The 16,981-nt window shown below is 44.4% G+C and overlaps 1 protein-coding gene across 6 annotated transcripts in view; it reads right to left on the reverse strand.

Annotated features, from left to right (window-relative positions):
• Npr3 (natriuretic peptide receptor 3) overlaps positions 1–16,981 on the reverse strand; it is a 66,753-nt gene that overhangs the window by 15,083 nt on the left and 34,689 nt on the right. For all 6 annotated transcript variants that reach the window (XM_029544037.1, XM_029544036.1, XM_029544039.1 and 3 more), the window contains one exon: positions 823–958. In XM_029544037.1, the coding sequence (XP_029399897.1) occupies positions 823–958 (136 nt within the window). The remainder of the gene's footprint in view (positions 1–822; positions 959–16,981) is intronic.

Here is a 16,981-nt window from a genome sequence, read left to right on the forward strand (position 1 = left end):
ACACACACACACACACACACACACACACACATATCCCACAGTATACTTGTTGTTTAGGCAGGAACAGGACCATTTTTATTGCAGTAAAATTTGCTTAAACTGTGTCCACGTGCATTATTTGGCCTTATCTTCACAAGACTGTGTGACTTGAATTGACTTATTATCCATACTTTAAAAATGGAGAAAGCTACACAACTGTAGCATATAGAGAGGGCCTAGGTCAAACTTATACCGGCTCCTGATTTTTGGTTCTGTCTCTTCGGGTCCCTTGAACCCAGGTTAGTTGATTCTGTGGGTTTTCTTGTGGTGTCACTGACCCCTCTGGTACGATAAATACTTCCCTCTCCTCTTCCACAGGATTCTCTGAGCTCCTCCCAACGTTTGGCTGTGGTTCTCCATATCAGTTGCTAGATGATGGCTTTCTGATGTAGCTTTGTCTTCTTTAGGACTCCTAACAGTAGGAGTGGGGGCTGTCTATGACTCCTTTGCCTGTCGTAGGTACCCTTTTGTCCTACTAGGTTGCCTTGTGCAGCCTTAACTATGAGGGGAGGTGACTAGTCTTATTGCAACTTAATATGCCGTGTTGAGAGGCGCCTCTGAGAGGCCTGCCCTTTTTGGAAGGGAAATAGAGGAAGAAGGGAGATAGGGACAGGAACTGGGAGGGAAGAAACTGTGGTTGGGATGTAATATATATGAGACAAATTTTTTAAATGGAGAAAGAAAGACTCTAGAAAGGGTCTTAGTTGCAGGAGACAACAATCACAGAAGCAACAGCTTATTTGGCCTCTGTGCTGCTACCATGGAGACCAAATCAATCCCTACCTTCAAATGTCCTGTTCCAAGTCTGCTGGATGATTTTCCCCCCATCCTTCTTGCTGTAGCCAGCTCTGAGCACTTCATGTAAAGCCAGAACGTAGAGGAGGATGGCGTCATGGAACCCTTCAACAAACATGTTCACCTGCAAAGGAAACCCATTGGGTGAGTCTGAGACCCCGATGATTCCTGTTCATCAAATGATACAAGCAAGCAGAATGGTCCAACCTGAGTCTGGAAGATTGAGAGATCCATGACAGAAGTGGACAACGCTACCAAAAGTAACTACCAAGAGTCTTCTGTTTTCCTGGCATGGAGTGAGTAGGAAAAGCCCTGACTTTGGGGATTTACAGAGCTAACAAAGCAGTTCAGAAGGAAAAGAAATAGTTCTGTTGTCCAGATTAATCAGTCCAGGAACTTCAGTCCTTACAGATATGGTTTTTTCCATGCAATTAGCCTTCTACCCACATTTTCTGTCAGCTTCAACGTGACTCTGACTCCCCAGTGAAGTCGGCTCCAACTTCCACAGTCCATATGATGGTCTCTCCACACTCCTGAGTATAGGACACACCAGCAGACCAGTAGTCTGCTACTGGCAAGCTGAGGCAAGCTGAGGCAGAGAAGTCAAGAGTCTGAGGCCAGCCTATACCACATGGCAAGACCTTGTCTCAAAAAATATTAAAACAAAACAAAAATTTAGGCATCCGTTTGTTCATATGCATCAAAACTGTTGTCGATTGCCTATACTTACCAAAGATACGAAAATGAGCATGGTGCTTTCTGCCTGCCTAGGGAGTGGGGTCGGGATGTCTTCTGAATTGGCAAGAACACCTCAGCCTCTCCTTCCACCCTCTGTCAGACTCCAAGGACAGAAATGCATGCAGTCTTGACTATTGGTACATTCTGTCTGATCCCTGGCTCCAGAGAGATATCTCTGATTTCCATAAACTTGGTTTAATGAATGGAAACACTGGACACTGAATTTAGGGAAGTTGCTGCATTGTGTTGCATTTTGTTTCATCTGCATCCATGCGCATGGTGTAGAACCTTCCTCAAGGGTAATTGCCAGAATCATGGCACAAGAGCTTAAAGTGTTTGGTACATATCAAGCATTAGACAACTAGTTTTGTGAGCCACATGATGCTCTCAGTAGTGTACTAGGAGTCTTATTCAGGATATGGTAGAAAGACATAAAGTAGAGCAGTTAGTATTAGACATCAGGAAGACGATGGCGAAAGGCTCAACGGTGGTAAGCAAATGCTGATCTGAGCTTTGAAAATGAGCAGGTGCATGGAAGGAAGGTTGGATAGAATAATGTGGCAAAAGCTTACCCAGACCACTGCTCCATTAAAAGCAGCAACTGCCCTGCTGAGCTGAGGCCAGAGGATGAAGGCCACATGGGGACAGCCAGTGGAAACTTAGACCACTGGGATCAAGAGTCCTCCCCTGGGAGCTTGGCCTGTCCTTGGAAGGCACTTGGTAATTTGACTTGCCTTATTTCCTCCTTAGAAAGACTATGAAGTCCCTTTGGTAGGTCCTTCTTCCACATGTATACCATTACAACACGAACTCGAGTGAAATGATCAAAGACCATCTTGAAATGCTGGGTGATTTGAAAATGATACAAAAGGCACAAAAATACTCATCCCTTGTTTCAAGAGTCAGCGTTAATGACAGAAAGCCAAGATTACACGAAGAATTGAACATTCCTCAGAGGATCTGGGAGGTGCTTGTGTGAGAAACAGCCTGCCCTGTTCTTCTAGAGAAGAACCCACAGGAAGAACACCTCCACTGACCTTCTGTATGGCCCAACTCAAGGGCATAGTCAAAGATGGCATCTCCCGGTTCAAAGACACACTCTGTGAATGGTATCACCTCTTTCACGGGCACACCCACAGAGGGCAGCTCAACACCTAGCTTCATTTGTCCTTATCCAACCCCCTCCTTGAGTCCTGTTTTGCATCATAGGACCAAATATTTCAGATTTGCCAAAGCCCAGAACCTGGGCTGCTCCGGCTTTGCCTTGTGTAGCTGTGTGCTACACAGTTCTGGGCCTTCAGTTCCTCATCTTAAAAGTTAAAGAAACAACAGTGCCTTCCTCCTGGGATTGCTATCAGGTTAATAAATGTAAAAGTCTTCACACAGCTCCTGTCACCATCACCCCATTAGCTTTGATTGCTGCAATTGTCTAGAGATGAGAAGTTTGAAACCCAAGGATTCTGCTTAGCTTCTATTCCAAGGAACAGTAAGCTCCTTATCCAATAAGCAACCACTTGTATTGACCCATTTTATTCTTGATGGAAAGTAGGGCTCCTCGTTCACACCCTGGTGCCCCAGACAGATCTCTTATAGCACCATGATCCTCATACCACCTAGTAGAAAGCACTGTCCAAATTTGTCTATCCCACTGACCCTCAGGGCACATAGGATGGGCTCAAGGTCAGAGAGATCTTGTAGTTGGCAACTAGCTGGAACTATAGTCCACTCCTAAGTGGGACTCCTCACTCAACCCCTCAATCTCCAGATTCCTCATTTGTGAAGTACAAGGCTTAATTTAGCACTGGATCGCCTCACAGAGATTTTTCTGGGGATTAAAATGAAACACTCACGGAAGTTCCTGAGGCCAGGGATGCCTTGGGTTCTTGCTCTTAGCTGCCAAGCTTAAGTCTCGGAGATACTGTTTTCTTAGGCAGAGAAGGCTATAGAAATAACATCTACCGGTCAAAGATAATTTTCGGCTGCCTTGAATATGCTAATTTAATTTTCCAAAGGAATACAAATTTTTCACTTAGACCATGAAGTCATCATGATTTGAGAAAGCATGCATGCTGATGAATTTTAACAAGTAGAGCTTAGCTGTTAAATTTAATTCTCAAGACATAGCCATGCTTCCCCTATGGGTCTATCTTCTCTTTTACAACTTTAAAGAAATACCTTGCTACAGGGAAAAGGCATGGGATCCTATTTGGAACATGTTAGGGAGGTAGGGCCTCTAAGTTAGAGCACTAGACTTCCCGCATCTTCCTGAGGGGCGATCAGCTCCTAACTGTTGGCTTCTGGAGAAGGAATTGTGTTCTTCAATGGCACAGCTTGAGGAGTGCCATCGTTTTGCTCAGTCTTCTTGAGTTTTGTTCTTGCGTGTAGCACTCTGTAAATCCCTGCTCCTGGGCCCCCTATGGCACCTCTGTTTAAATTATGACATGAGTTCTAGGGCCTCACCCTGTTTACTGTGTCTGACTCCTCCTTTTCCTTCCCGTCCTCATCCTCTTCTTCTCCCTCCTCCTTTTCTTCTCTTCTTCTTCCTCCTCTTCCTCCTTCTATCCCCCTCTCTAAATCCTCATCCAGAGACTCCATATTGATGTTAGCCATTGAAGGCCTGGTCATACACCTTAGCACCATGCCCTATCTGTCCCTTTCCATTCCTTCCTTCTTGAGGCATTCTGTCCCATCTTCTATAGGAAGAACAATCACCGGCTAAGAAAGATGAACTTGAATTGGTTTTGACCTAACAAGTTTGATGCCAAACAGGGCAGGCTCTGGGCATAAACTCTGGTCTGAAATCTCCTTCTATCTTGATTTCCAAGTAGATTGCAACAGTTACCTCCTTAAAGTGGCGGAGTGTCTCCCTCTCTTGCCACAATTAGCAGAAGAGATGCTGACCCCAGTGAAGCTGGCACCCTGGCCTTCTGCGGAGGAGGTTTCATCGCACCTACCTCATAAGCCCTCGAGTCAGGAGCAAACCCCCAGACACTGTCTTTTCTCACGGAGAACATTCTCACTCTCACACATGGTTTTTAGTGGGAGGGAAGCCCGTTAGCACATTACAGCCACCGAAAATTGCAAGTGCAAATTAAGGAGAAAAACAATGGGGGGGGGGGAGAAGATGGTATTAAGTTGTATTAGGGACACTTTCTTTTGGATTGCCCAGCTAGAAGGGGCCAGATTACTTGGTGTGCCTCCCTGTCTCTGGACAAAATAACACTTAAACCTCAAGGTCCTGGCTATGACAGATCATACTGTTGTTACCAATCACCAGAAATGGGATGCCCTTAACTAGGCAACTTGTTTGAGTGCTCATCATCTGTTTTAGTTACCTAAGTACCCTGACAAGAGGAGCGGAGGGACAGAAAGGCTGGTCTTGCCTCACAGGTCAAGGGAGCAGTCAACACAGACGCTAAATCCTGGTAGCAGCAGCTTGAGCTGGCTACTCCCACTGCATTGCAGTCGTCAGGAAGCAGAGAGCAGCGGATGCTTGTGTAAGCTAGCTTCTTCCTTTTGACACAACCCAGGATCCTAGTTCAGGGAAGCTGCCTTTCGCATAGACACTCCTGCTTCAATGAGACAATCCCTCACAGGCATGTCTAGAGACTTATGTAATCTAAATAATCCCTTGGGTGTGCCCAGGAGGTTGTCTCCTCTGAGCCTTGAAAGTTGACAACCAAAACCCACCATCATAACATCCTTTTAGCCAGAAAAATCCTCGCTTAGCATCATTTGCTGAGCTCTTAAATTCCTACGTGCAGCCGATCCTGGGCTAGATAATGAAGACGCTGCATTATGAAAACATGGCCATTTGCAATCTCCACCGGACAGCATCACTGACCCATGCAGACAGGCTGTACACATGAAGTCACAATGTGACCTCTTGTCTGCCACATTCTCTCTCATGGAGAAAACCGAATAAAAGTGATCATATATTTTTTTCCTTTTTCAAATGAGCATATATGACAGGTGGCACTCTTGCATGGCCCCCTCTGTTACACTGCACAGTATCTTCCCCCATTTCTCCCTGGGGGAGGCAAATTCCTGTGTAGATGAATTGCTCAATGCTTGTAAGTAGAGTGTGCTTCAGATGCCCTGTATCATGAGAGGGACCTGTAAAAAGGGGGTGCCTGGATACCAGAAAAGCCCACAAAGCTCTCAGGTGGAGGCTGCTGGGAGAATGCTCCCGAAGGGGAATGCCAAGCTGGACCGTCCTGGGGTTTTGCTTGTGGCATTCACATAAAACCAAGCCTGTCACACAGTGGTTCTATCTTCCTTACCACAAACCGTTGGTTCCCGATGCAAATGAGGAAAGCTGTGGGTGTTAATTTCTCAAGAGTCTCTGAAAGAGACATGCCTTCTAACCCTCTCATTCAGCTGAAGATCACATAAGGAAAGAGTGGGATTTCGAAAGAGTGCAAGTTAATGATGAGCCATGGATTGCTCTCTCCCCCTTCAGAGCTAGTAGTGGCAGCACCGACTTGCCAAATGGGCATAGTCAGACCTTGGAAGTGAATCTTGTCTGAGTCCCATGTACCTGCTGTATGAAGACAGCAGGCATCAGGAGTGGCTTGGGAATGCTACACGGGTAGCTCCAAGGCCCAAGATAATTCTACATTTGTTAAACACTTAACGTATCCCTTCTGTACTTTACACTTTAAATACACATTAGCTGGGCCTGAGAGGATGGCTCGGATGCAGTGCTCGCTATGAAGTGTGAGGACCAGAGTTTGGAGCTGTAGAACCCGCATGAACGCCAAGTGAACGTGGTAGCTCACCTGTGCCCAGAAGATGGAAACAGCTGTACTCACTGTTTTGGAAAGCTCTGGGTTTAACGGAGAAACTCTGCCTCGATGAATAAGATGCGGAGCTACTAAAGAAGATTCCGCCATCAACCTCGGGCCTCTCCACACATGTAATATACACATATGCAAACACACATGTCTACCTCCATGCTTTATGATAATGCACAAACGTGATTTATGTATTATCAGTTTTCATTCAATTTCCCTATGAGTCATAACATTAACAGTCTATACCCCGGCAACAGTCCAAGGGTTACCACACTCTTCAATGTCTTATAAAGAGAGGTCTCACTTTTACAAACCAAGGCTCTTAATCACTTGCTGACATATTTTAGCCTTGGGGGAAGTTAATCTAAACACACCGCACCTTTCCTGAATTCTGAGAAAACAAAGCACGTAGCTCTTGGAAAGTCAGACATCTATCTTATCAACAGTGGAGCTAGGGTTCCCAGCCTGTATCTCTGCACATAGCTAAAATATTGCTGTTGCTTCTAGCATGGGAGATCTCTTCCTTCTTAAACTGACTTCCTCAGCGTAGGATTTGTCCCTAAGTTGTCCAGACAACGGTCTCCATCCTGAGCTTAGCTTGTATCAATTCTATGGACTTGTAAGCGACTTTGATCATGTAGCCCAAAGAGTAGCTGTTGGCAGACAAGAGGACTTCTTCTCCCTCATCACCTAGAGCAGAAAGGTTTAGAAAAAAAAAATATGTCTCTGCAAGATCATAGAGTTATGCCCACATTCATCATGACAATATAGACCGGGGAATTCAGAACTGGCACATGGAACTCACTGACATGAGCAAACACCAGCAAGGAAATCAACCCAGGAAATCTCCTGAAGAAGGCAATCAATGAATGGGACTCAAGGGCTAACACAGAGCACAAGTGTCGATGACCTTTTTACAAACTTCCAGTGCTCACGTGGGGAATTGCATCTTTAGGTATGTTTGCCCTTTGAATATAACACACACTAACAGAGAGAGAGAGAGAGAGAGAGAGAGAGAGAGAGAGAGAGAGAGAGAGAGAGAGAGAGATTTACAGATGTATCTCATCACCCCTAACACTGGAAACCTTATTTGAAAAGGGATATCCATAATGATGTAATTGTCACTAGCTTTCAGATGAGCGTGTGAGTGACATCTGTCCTTAGCCTTGATAGCTCGTTTATATGCGTGTTTATGTCTCTGATCTGGTGATTCAATCCCCATATGCCTATGCAAAGACCAACGTGATCTGTGTCCTTTTCAAAGGGAGGACATTCACGTGGGCAAAGACATGAATTGAAACTCGACAGAAGGGAAGGTTCAGACAACAGGTGACATGCAAGACACCAGTGACAAAGACAGCAGAAAAAGAAGAGAGGAATCACCAGGGCAGAGGGAGACAGGAAATTCAGAGAGAGAGATCAAGGTTGAATGTCAGGCCCCCACAAATAATCACAGAAGGCTCTTTCCAAATGCTATAGGTCTTACAGTTTGGAATCTCCCCTTCCCTCCCTCCTTCAGCCTAGGTCTATAATAGCTTTCCATCTTATAGTTTTTCCATGACCCCTCTCTTCCTCCTCCATACCTGCCCCTTTACAAAAGTACCTCATTTAATTCCCTTAGGCAGGCCTTATCTCTCCTCTCAGCATGCTCATAGATACACTCACTTTGAGGGATCAGCTCACACTTGATCTTACAGACACCTCCTCCAGCCACCCAAACCCTCCTATCCACTGCAGCTGCACTTAGCACAAACTTGAACCACTTCACTCATCGATCTCTTTTGTATATTTGCTTGGCTGCATACCTAGACATTGCACCACTCCTGAGGATACCGGCCATATTACAGGTACATCTCTTTTGGTAGGCCCAAGGCCCTGGCATCGGATAGAGAAACTTCATTTGATTAAATTGGCCTACCTGTCACCTGCCACTGCCCACCACCCTCACCTATGCCTGCCTCTAGCATCTAGATGCCGCCATCTTGGTTATTTGCTAACCCTTAATCTTCTGTAAACTAGGGGAAGAAATCCCAGCGCTTGTCACAGGGATATTTTAAAGGAGGGTGAAACAGGTATGGTATCGCATAACCATAGTCCCTGTGACTCAGGAGATCCAGATCACTAAAGATCACATGCCTGAGGCCAGTCTGGGCAACACTGTGAGATCCCATCAGAACAGAAATGGGATAAATGGATTCAAAGAAAGGATTTGAGGGCCTCTCCCATGATAAAACCAATACATTACACTATGTCTTAGCTGTTCAAAGGCCTTCTTTGGGCACTGTTGGCTGAGATTGCTGTAACGTGGATTCTGCACCTACTGTTTAAGGGCAAGACTGCCAGACCAACGTGGGGAGGGCGGTTTGTACTGCAGCTGGTGATCTCAATCAGTGAATTGGGACTAAATAGTTGCTTCTGAGATCTTCTCCATCAAGTTTGCTACCAAACTAATAAAACTGAATTAACTATTCTTGCCTTCCTAAGAAGCTCAGCGTTCTACATTTTGGAAATTATGTATCAATGAAGTTAAAGAATTATTGGCAACTTCAGGGCATAATATATTTTTATCATGTGCCTATAGAGTGAGATTTGTGTAAAGATAGTCAGAACATTAGAACAAAATAGATAATCTAAAATACACACACACACTTACGCAGTCTTCTGAGTTTGACTGAGACACCTCAACAGGCGAAACAAAATCTTTTCGGCATATGGAAGGACTACAGAACACAATGGGGAAAGATTCAAGTTTGACTCTCAAATCACAGCAGGTACAAAAACTCACTTGAGATGACTCATAAGCATCATCCTGTCTAAAACTTTTATAAACTCTGGAAGAAAATGGAATATCACCGAGATTTTGGCACTGGCAAATTTTTGTTAATGAGAAAGTACAAGGAGCACTGAACATTACAAAGTAAATAGGCTAATGTATTCCACTCCTACAGAAGATTCACTCCCTCTAATTTGACTTTGTAAGCACATCACAGACTGCCTCTAATAAACACTATGTTTTAGCTGCCAATAAAATAGAAAATGCAATAATAGATAATAGTTACAAAAACTTGTAAATTGTCATGAATCTAGGAAAACAAGGCTTAATCTCATTAAATTATCTGCTCCTTAAGTCAGCTCTTGTTATTTAAGAACCTGCCATGATGCATTGAGCCAAGACCCAGAATTTAAAGAGCATCCTAACCAGATACTGTCCTCAAGAAACAAAGACATTAGGAGTCTGTGTCAAGTACCACAATCATGGGATAGAAAGGCCTTCACCCCACCCCCTGAGCATCATAACTACAGTTAGGGAGGTTGGCCCTGACTCCCATTCTTCCTCTGCGCCCTGTCTCTGTACTCACAGAGGCCATTTCAGTGTCCCCATGTGTGACCCACTCACTCAGCATCATACTCCATGAGTCTTCAGTTGTCATCATTGTCCTGGGTCCCCTCAACTCACACACAGCTACATACTCCAAAGGGATGCTTCTCCAATGTTTTAATGCATATAGTTTGCCTAAGATCCTTGTTCAGAAAAAGACATTTTGATTGATCAAGAATGTGGAACTGAAACTCTAACTCTCCTCCATCCCATAGTCTCTGAAATGATGCTACTGATACTGATGCTTGCAAAGCTAACCAATTTATCATCACCTGGAACTCTCAAGTCCTGGGACTAGTACAATTCCCTGTCCCCCCATACTCTTCGGCGTGCAGAACAAGCTCTTTGGACTTGGACTTCCCTCATCCTCTGGATTTGGCTTCAGAGCTCTGAATGGAGCCATCTTGAGGAAACAACCAAGTAGGTAGATGAAGGTCATTCAGGTCCAGGTGCCAATGGGAAACTACAAAAAGAAACCTGCCTGCCACTCAGGGGACAGGATGCAGACGGACACACAAATTGGATGTCATCTATGGACAGACAGTCACCCCTGCCTACAGATGAATGCGCAGGCTATACTCACATGCATGTACGTGCACACACACACACACACACACACACACACACATACACACAATGTGTTTAGAGACAAAGGGGCCAGAGGAAGAAACTTGTGAAGCAGCAATATTTGTGGAGCAAGTGGCGAAGAGAAATCGTGAAAGAAGACTTGACACAGAGATGCAGTTAGAGAAACTTGCACATGGTGGCATTTGGACAGCCAGAGCAGGAGCAAGTTTCCAAATGAGAAAAACATCTTTCCAAATAACTCTTCTAAGGAGGCCCTCCACTTGAACTGTTACTTCATTGCCCACCTCCCCCCAACTCCTCTCCCTACCTCTACCCAGCCATGTCTAACACATTCCACCTCCTAAGCTTATGTCCCCTTTATTTGTCTCACATAAAAGGCTCATTGTTCCTTACCCATCAAAAGCCACCTGTACAGGCACTAAGCTGTCCTCAGAGTACCTAGGACAAGACTTTACCTCAAAGAGAAGCTTCCTAAGTGCCTGACAGTGTCCACAGAGGCTCAGTTAACAAACACCTTTCAACGCAACTGCGTATTCCAGATGTCACATGGGTCAATCGAGTGGTCACTACAAGGGTACCACGGACTTAGAGGACACCAAATAAGACAGCCTTCAATCTGGTCAATCCAAGAAGTGGGCAGAAGGCTGCCATAAAGATGCATCACCACCGAGTGCAGAAAAGGAGATGTCTAAAGATTAAGGTCTATACTATAACAGGGGTCAAGTTACTACATTAACGTGATCCACAGGACTTCTTAATGAAAAATTCCAATCTCTTTAAGATCTTTAGGATATAATGGAAGTACATATATCTGACTTCAGTAATTTCATAATCACTCCCCATAGAGATAAACAGAGTGGATGAGGTCATTGATAAAGCTCTCAAATTGAAGCCAACGTCATAGGGTTATAACAAAAATAAAGTCCCTACTTCAAAATCACAATCCATGGGGCCAACATTTTTAGATTGTTGCCAAATGAAACAAGCTTGATCCAGTGGAGGACTAGAATGTACAGACTAATTCATAATAATATCCCAAAGCTCAACCCACTTTCAAATTTCAAGCTGGTTACAGTGGTTGAATCCTCAGTATTATTTTTATTCTGTTCTTCTTATTTACAATGTGCTGAACCCCAGAAAAGATGTCACTTAAAACTACTTCTACATGACGCCCGCAGGCCCTGAGGGGTTCTACTTGCTGCTGCTGGGCACCCTCACCCAGTGCACTTAAAGTTATAAAAATCCCTTTTTTCAATCTTTTTTTTTCCTTGACTTCCAAGAGTGATTTGATATGATTTTTTTTTTTTTTTATCCATTTAACAGATTAGAATCTCGGGCACACGGGTGCCCTTGTGCCACTGGTTGTAGTAATGGTCTTAGCCTCACTTCTGTTCCTGTGATGAAACACCCTGATAAAATCAAAGTAAGGGATAAAGGATGGCTTAACTCAGAACTCTAGGGTGTGGCCCACCAGTATCAGGGATGTCATGGTGACTGGAGCTTAAGAAAACTGACCGCATTATGCCCACAGTCAAAAGAGAGCAGCAGACACAGGCAGTCTGGTGCTCAGCTCAGTTTCTCCTCGAGGTCACACAGTCCAGGACCGGGAACTGGTGCTGTTTGCGTTTCTAGCTAGCTCCCCCCACATCAATTAACATGACGGAGAAAGTCCCTCAGAGGCATGCCCCTAGGCCAACCCAATCAAGACAACTCCTCTCTGAATCTCCCTTCTCAAGTAGCTCTGCATTGTGTCAAAACACCAATTAAAAATGACCACCTCCCCCATCAACTGACTTTTTAAAAGTAGTCCTTCTGCTCTTTGGGATTATAATTCTGTCATTTCCCTGTTCCCTTTCTTCCCTCCAAACCTTTCCCTAAATTCCTTGTCCTTTTTCAAACTTACGGATTCTGTTTTCATTCATTGTTGTTACATACCTGTAAGTAAGTGTGCATGTATTCCTAAGTATAGCCTAGTCGGCCTATATAATGTCACTTGTCAGTGTATTCTCAGGGATGACCATTTGGTGTTGGAAAAAAAAAAAAAACGATAGTTGTGCTCTGCCCTAGGGAAGGCCACCTCTCCCACTCTCAGAACTCCTTAGATGTCTATAGTTCTTTGTATAGGGCTGAGATTTCTGGACCTCTCCCAACCTCTTTTTTTGTTTGTTTGTTTTTTGGTTTTTTGTTTGTTTGTTTGTTTGTTTTGTTTTTCGAGACAGGGTTTCTCTGTGTAGCCCTGGCTGTCCTGGAACTCACTCTGTAGACCAGGCTGGCCTCGAACTCAGAAATCCACCTGCCTCTGCCTCCCGAGTGCTGGGATGAAAGGCGTGCGCCACCACGCCCGGCTCTCCCAACCTCTTTTACATTAACACGGATCAGGGATCATTGTGGAAGAAGGCACAGGAAGATCCCGAGAGCCGGAGGAACAAGGAGCTTGCTGTAAGATTATATCTCCCAGAAGACACACAGGCATCTCACGAACACGGCTGTCTCAACCAGAGCTGAACAAGGTCAACCAACACTATCGAACCACTCCACGACCTTGGGCTCTCCCAGCTTGTGTAGCCATGAAGACAGCAGCAGCAAGGAACAATGGCCTCTAACCAGATCTCTGGCCTATAGTTGCAAACCCCTGTGGATACACTCAGCATCCAACATCAGAATCCCCTGTTAGCCACGTGGCTGGGGAAGCTGAACTTGGCCTCCAAGCCGGAAGGACGTCTGCACATGCGTCATTTCCTTCTAGCTCCTGCCAAGTGACTTGCGATCCAGGGTTATTCTGCTGTGACACTGAGTTAAAAAAATCAAACTGTCCTGTAAGAAAAATTAAATTATGACAGCACCGTATTTCTTCCTCTAGCCCTTGGGTGACTTCATGGGTGGCTCTACTACCACTGCTCTCCTGGCATTCAAAGAACATTCTCTGGCAACACAATACCAATACCACCTCAACAGTCATTCACCTCAGGCCTTCCTTTTCTGGGTTCTCCCTTTAAACTCAGGCTCCTGGAGGAGCTAACCTACAGCCCCAACACCACTGTGTAAAGAGTCCTCGGTGAATGAAGAGGGGGCAGCAGCGAGACCCCCAGGTAGACACAAAGCCTTTAGAAGGGATCAGAAATGCAGGGGGGGGGGGGGGGGGAAGCAAGCTGAGTTTCGGCCTCTGATATTTCTCTCCAAAGCCTTCACAGGCTCACAAGTGCAATTCTTCAGCCTCAGGCACATGTCCTTCCTACAGGTCAAACTGGTCTTGGGCCAACAGTACGGAATTGAGGTGGCCACACTTCTCTGAAAATAATTACATCGTATTTCAGATGTGAGGAAGTTGCCCAAATGAGCTGCATGCCCTTAACAGTAGCCTTTCAGTTGGGGGTGGCTTTGCATGCATGGTGCCATTTTGCTCCTGCATACTTGAGAGTGCTATCGCCTTTGCTGCAAACCTCTTTGTGTCTCAAGTTAGTTGTATTGTCACAAACACTAACAACAGCACCAAACGCAGGTTGCTCCTCAAAGGGATGAGACAGGATGCCTGGCTTGGAAACCCTTTTGCATAAGCCCTGTGCCTCTTTGTATTTTCACACTATGCTAAGTCAAAGGTTTTTACAGTTAGAAAGCCACACCTACGGATGTGTAACAATCACAGGCAAATGAGCGCTTGCTTATAATCAAAAATGCTTTAACCCAGAATATTACAACTTCTTCGAATAGCCTATTAGTGCTATTTAACACTATTTAAAAGTTGCCAGAATAATTTAAAACAATTTCCCCCTTTAAGAAAATGAAAGTGATTTTTTTAAGTTCAATATCTTCATTTAAGCGTTTTGAAGGCCAGCCAATATTTCTTTAGCTAGCAAAAACCCCTTGCGATGCCTCTGTCCCCCCTTCTTTTTTTCCTAATAAAATCCCCCATCCATTTTCCTAATAAGACTAACCTCATTAATATGTTTCCACGAAGGCTCATCATTCTCGTATTGTTAAGACCAACCTGCGGTTTGATTTTATTCTCACAAATAAAATTAGCAAGGACCTCCTGCATCTGAAAAGGCTTTTCATTTGGACAAACCATCCCTGGCTGGTTGGGAGAAGACAAGGTGGGAGGTGAGGAAGAGAAGCTACAGAAGAAGGGGAACCCCTTCTATTCTGATGCAGGCCTTGCAGAAAGGCTTGACTGCTCAGCGTGTTGCCAGAGTGGACCAAATCCATTCTGCATCAACTGCATCCTTTTCTCTTTCACTGGTTTTGCTGAACACCTGACTTTTCCGTTTTTCAACTAAGAAATTTTGGATCTAATTAAATGACTTGAGACAAGAGGAGAGTGAAATGCCTCTCTAAGATTTTATTGATGATCGATAATTTTTCAACTAATGTCACGGAGCTTCTGTGCAAAAATTGTAACAAAACACAACTGAGATTGAATACCATGAGAGAAATTACAGTATTACTTTTCAACACTTTAAATGTCTCAATATGTCACACCTAACCTCTTTAGACAATTATTTATTAAACCTTGTCTCTCTCAAATCCTATGCCTAGATAAGCTGCCCCACCCCACCCCACATGCATTTTGTAAGCATCAAAGGGAGACGTGGGGGTAGGAAGCATGCTCCCGCAATACCCCGCCCCACCTCCTCTGCAACACTGCCATGCATCAGACTCCCCCACAGTATTTGTTTAAATAGTCAAATGTTCAACTTTTAAAGAAAAAGAAAAAGCAAGCTATGGGTGGCCTGCTAACCACAAATGAGCAAATGCCCGAAGTCATAAAAATCCCCTCCTGCTCAGAATACCTGCTTAGAAATACAAAATGGTGTTTACCAAATCCTGCCCCGAGTTAAAAACAGATGACACTAAAAACTGAACTTGAGACCACAGCGCACCAAGATCCAGAATTGTCTTTTTTTTTTAATATGCACTATACATTCTTTCCGATTTTTTTCTCTTTTAATGTTCAGTTGTTTGTTTGTGAGGGGACCCACGCAAGCTACGCTGCCCATATGGGAGTCGGGGCAATTTGCAAGAGTCAGGGTCTCTCTTTCCACCAGGTGGTTCTAGGGCTCAGACTCAGGAAGATGCTGTGGGTGAAATTTATCAGAGAAACCCTGGTCCATTCTTTAGAATTGGGCCTCAATTCTACATCTACAAGCCTTGAGGTCGTGTCTCTGTAAAACAGACGCAGAACACTGCAGTTCCTTAACTCTTCGAGTCCAGCAGTTGGGGCTTGCCTTTACAGTTAAACAATATAGGGTGGTGACCAGCTTAGAGCTAAAGAAAAGCTGGTTCTGTATACTCTAAATCTAGAATAATATTTCCAAGAAGTGTTTCTGATGTGATATTACAAACAGCAGAATACTCTTATGTAATAAAATTCTCCTACAGTGTGTGTACTCGTGTGTACTAACCTGCGCTGGCCTGCACATGTGGTAACTCGGAAGTAATTTTACAGTAAAGAATGAACAAATTCCATACAGGTGATGACAACGACACTCAGCTTTTAAACTAAGACTTGTTAGAAATGACTTGGAGCTTTGAATAGCAGAGACCTAAAAATGAGAAGGCCCGGTTAATATCTACAGTTGTTAAGCGGAGAAGTCAAGGAACCTGACTGAGGGTTTTCTCGGCCTGAACCCACTGCACTCGTCCAAGATTGGAATCCTTCCTCTCAGCCTTCAGCGCTGGGATAACACCCTGTACATCTCAGGGTTAGAAAGGGGGCGGCCTCTGCTAGCTCAGGTACTGTTGGAAGGAAGACGCTCTACACTTAGGTATTCTAGGTGGGCTGATGTTCCCATGTGTCGTGGGGTTTGTTCCCGCGTTTGTTTGTTTGTTTGTTTTTTTAACTTCACAACATGGCATCTAGAAGGGATATACAACTTCTACATCACTTTAACCTCCCAGGACACAAACATCTCCGATGCTTGTACAGAACTACGCCAGAATTAGCATTCGTTAAGTGATCTTATCTCAGCTTTTAGAAAATATACTTTAAAGCTTAAAATTCTACTTCTACAGGCAACAGGATACATGCCACTCCTACACATGAGCCCCAAAGGGGGAGGGGGTGTTAAAATGAATCCAACATAAAAGCACCAATAGAAGGAAGAATCCAGTCTTGAACTTAAAACAAAATAAAATATAGTGTGTAGATATATATACATATGTGTATATATGATGAACCTGTAAAGGAGACAACTCTTTCTTGCATGAGCTATGGGTATGTGTGTTAATTATTGCCTGTGTACACTTGCTCCTGAAGAGTCTAAGAAGTGGGCCTGGGGAGATGGTACAATGAGTAAAGGCACTTGCCACACAAGCCTGACGGTCTAAGTTCACATCTCTTGAACCCATGTAAAAAAGCTGGATGCAATCTTTAACACCAGTAGTCCTACCACAAAAGGGAGGCAGAGACCAGACAGCTAACCACCCAGAAGTGAATGAGGCATCTAGCCTGGGGTGTACAACCAAGAGCCAAAAACAAAAGAGACCCTGTCTTAAAACAAGATAAAACTCAAGCACCAGTTCCCAAAACGTATCCTATGGCCTCTATGTCTATGATGTGGCATGGACACATATATATTCAGATACTCTCTGTCTTAGTCGGGGTTTCTATCCCTGCACAAACATCATGACCAAGAAGCAGTTTGGGGAG

This window comes from Mus pahari, chromosome 11, assembly GCF_900095145.1.
Source record: "Mus pahari chromosome 11, PAHARI_EIJ_v1.1, whole genome shotgun sequence".
Taxonomy (NCBI): Eukaryota; Metazoa; Chordata; class Mammalia; order Rodentia; family Muridae; genus Mus; species Mus pahari.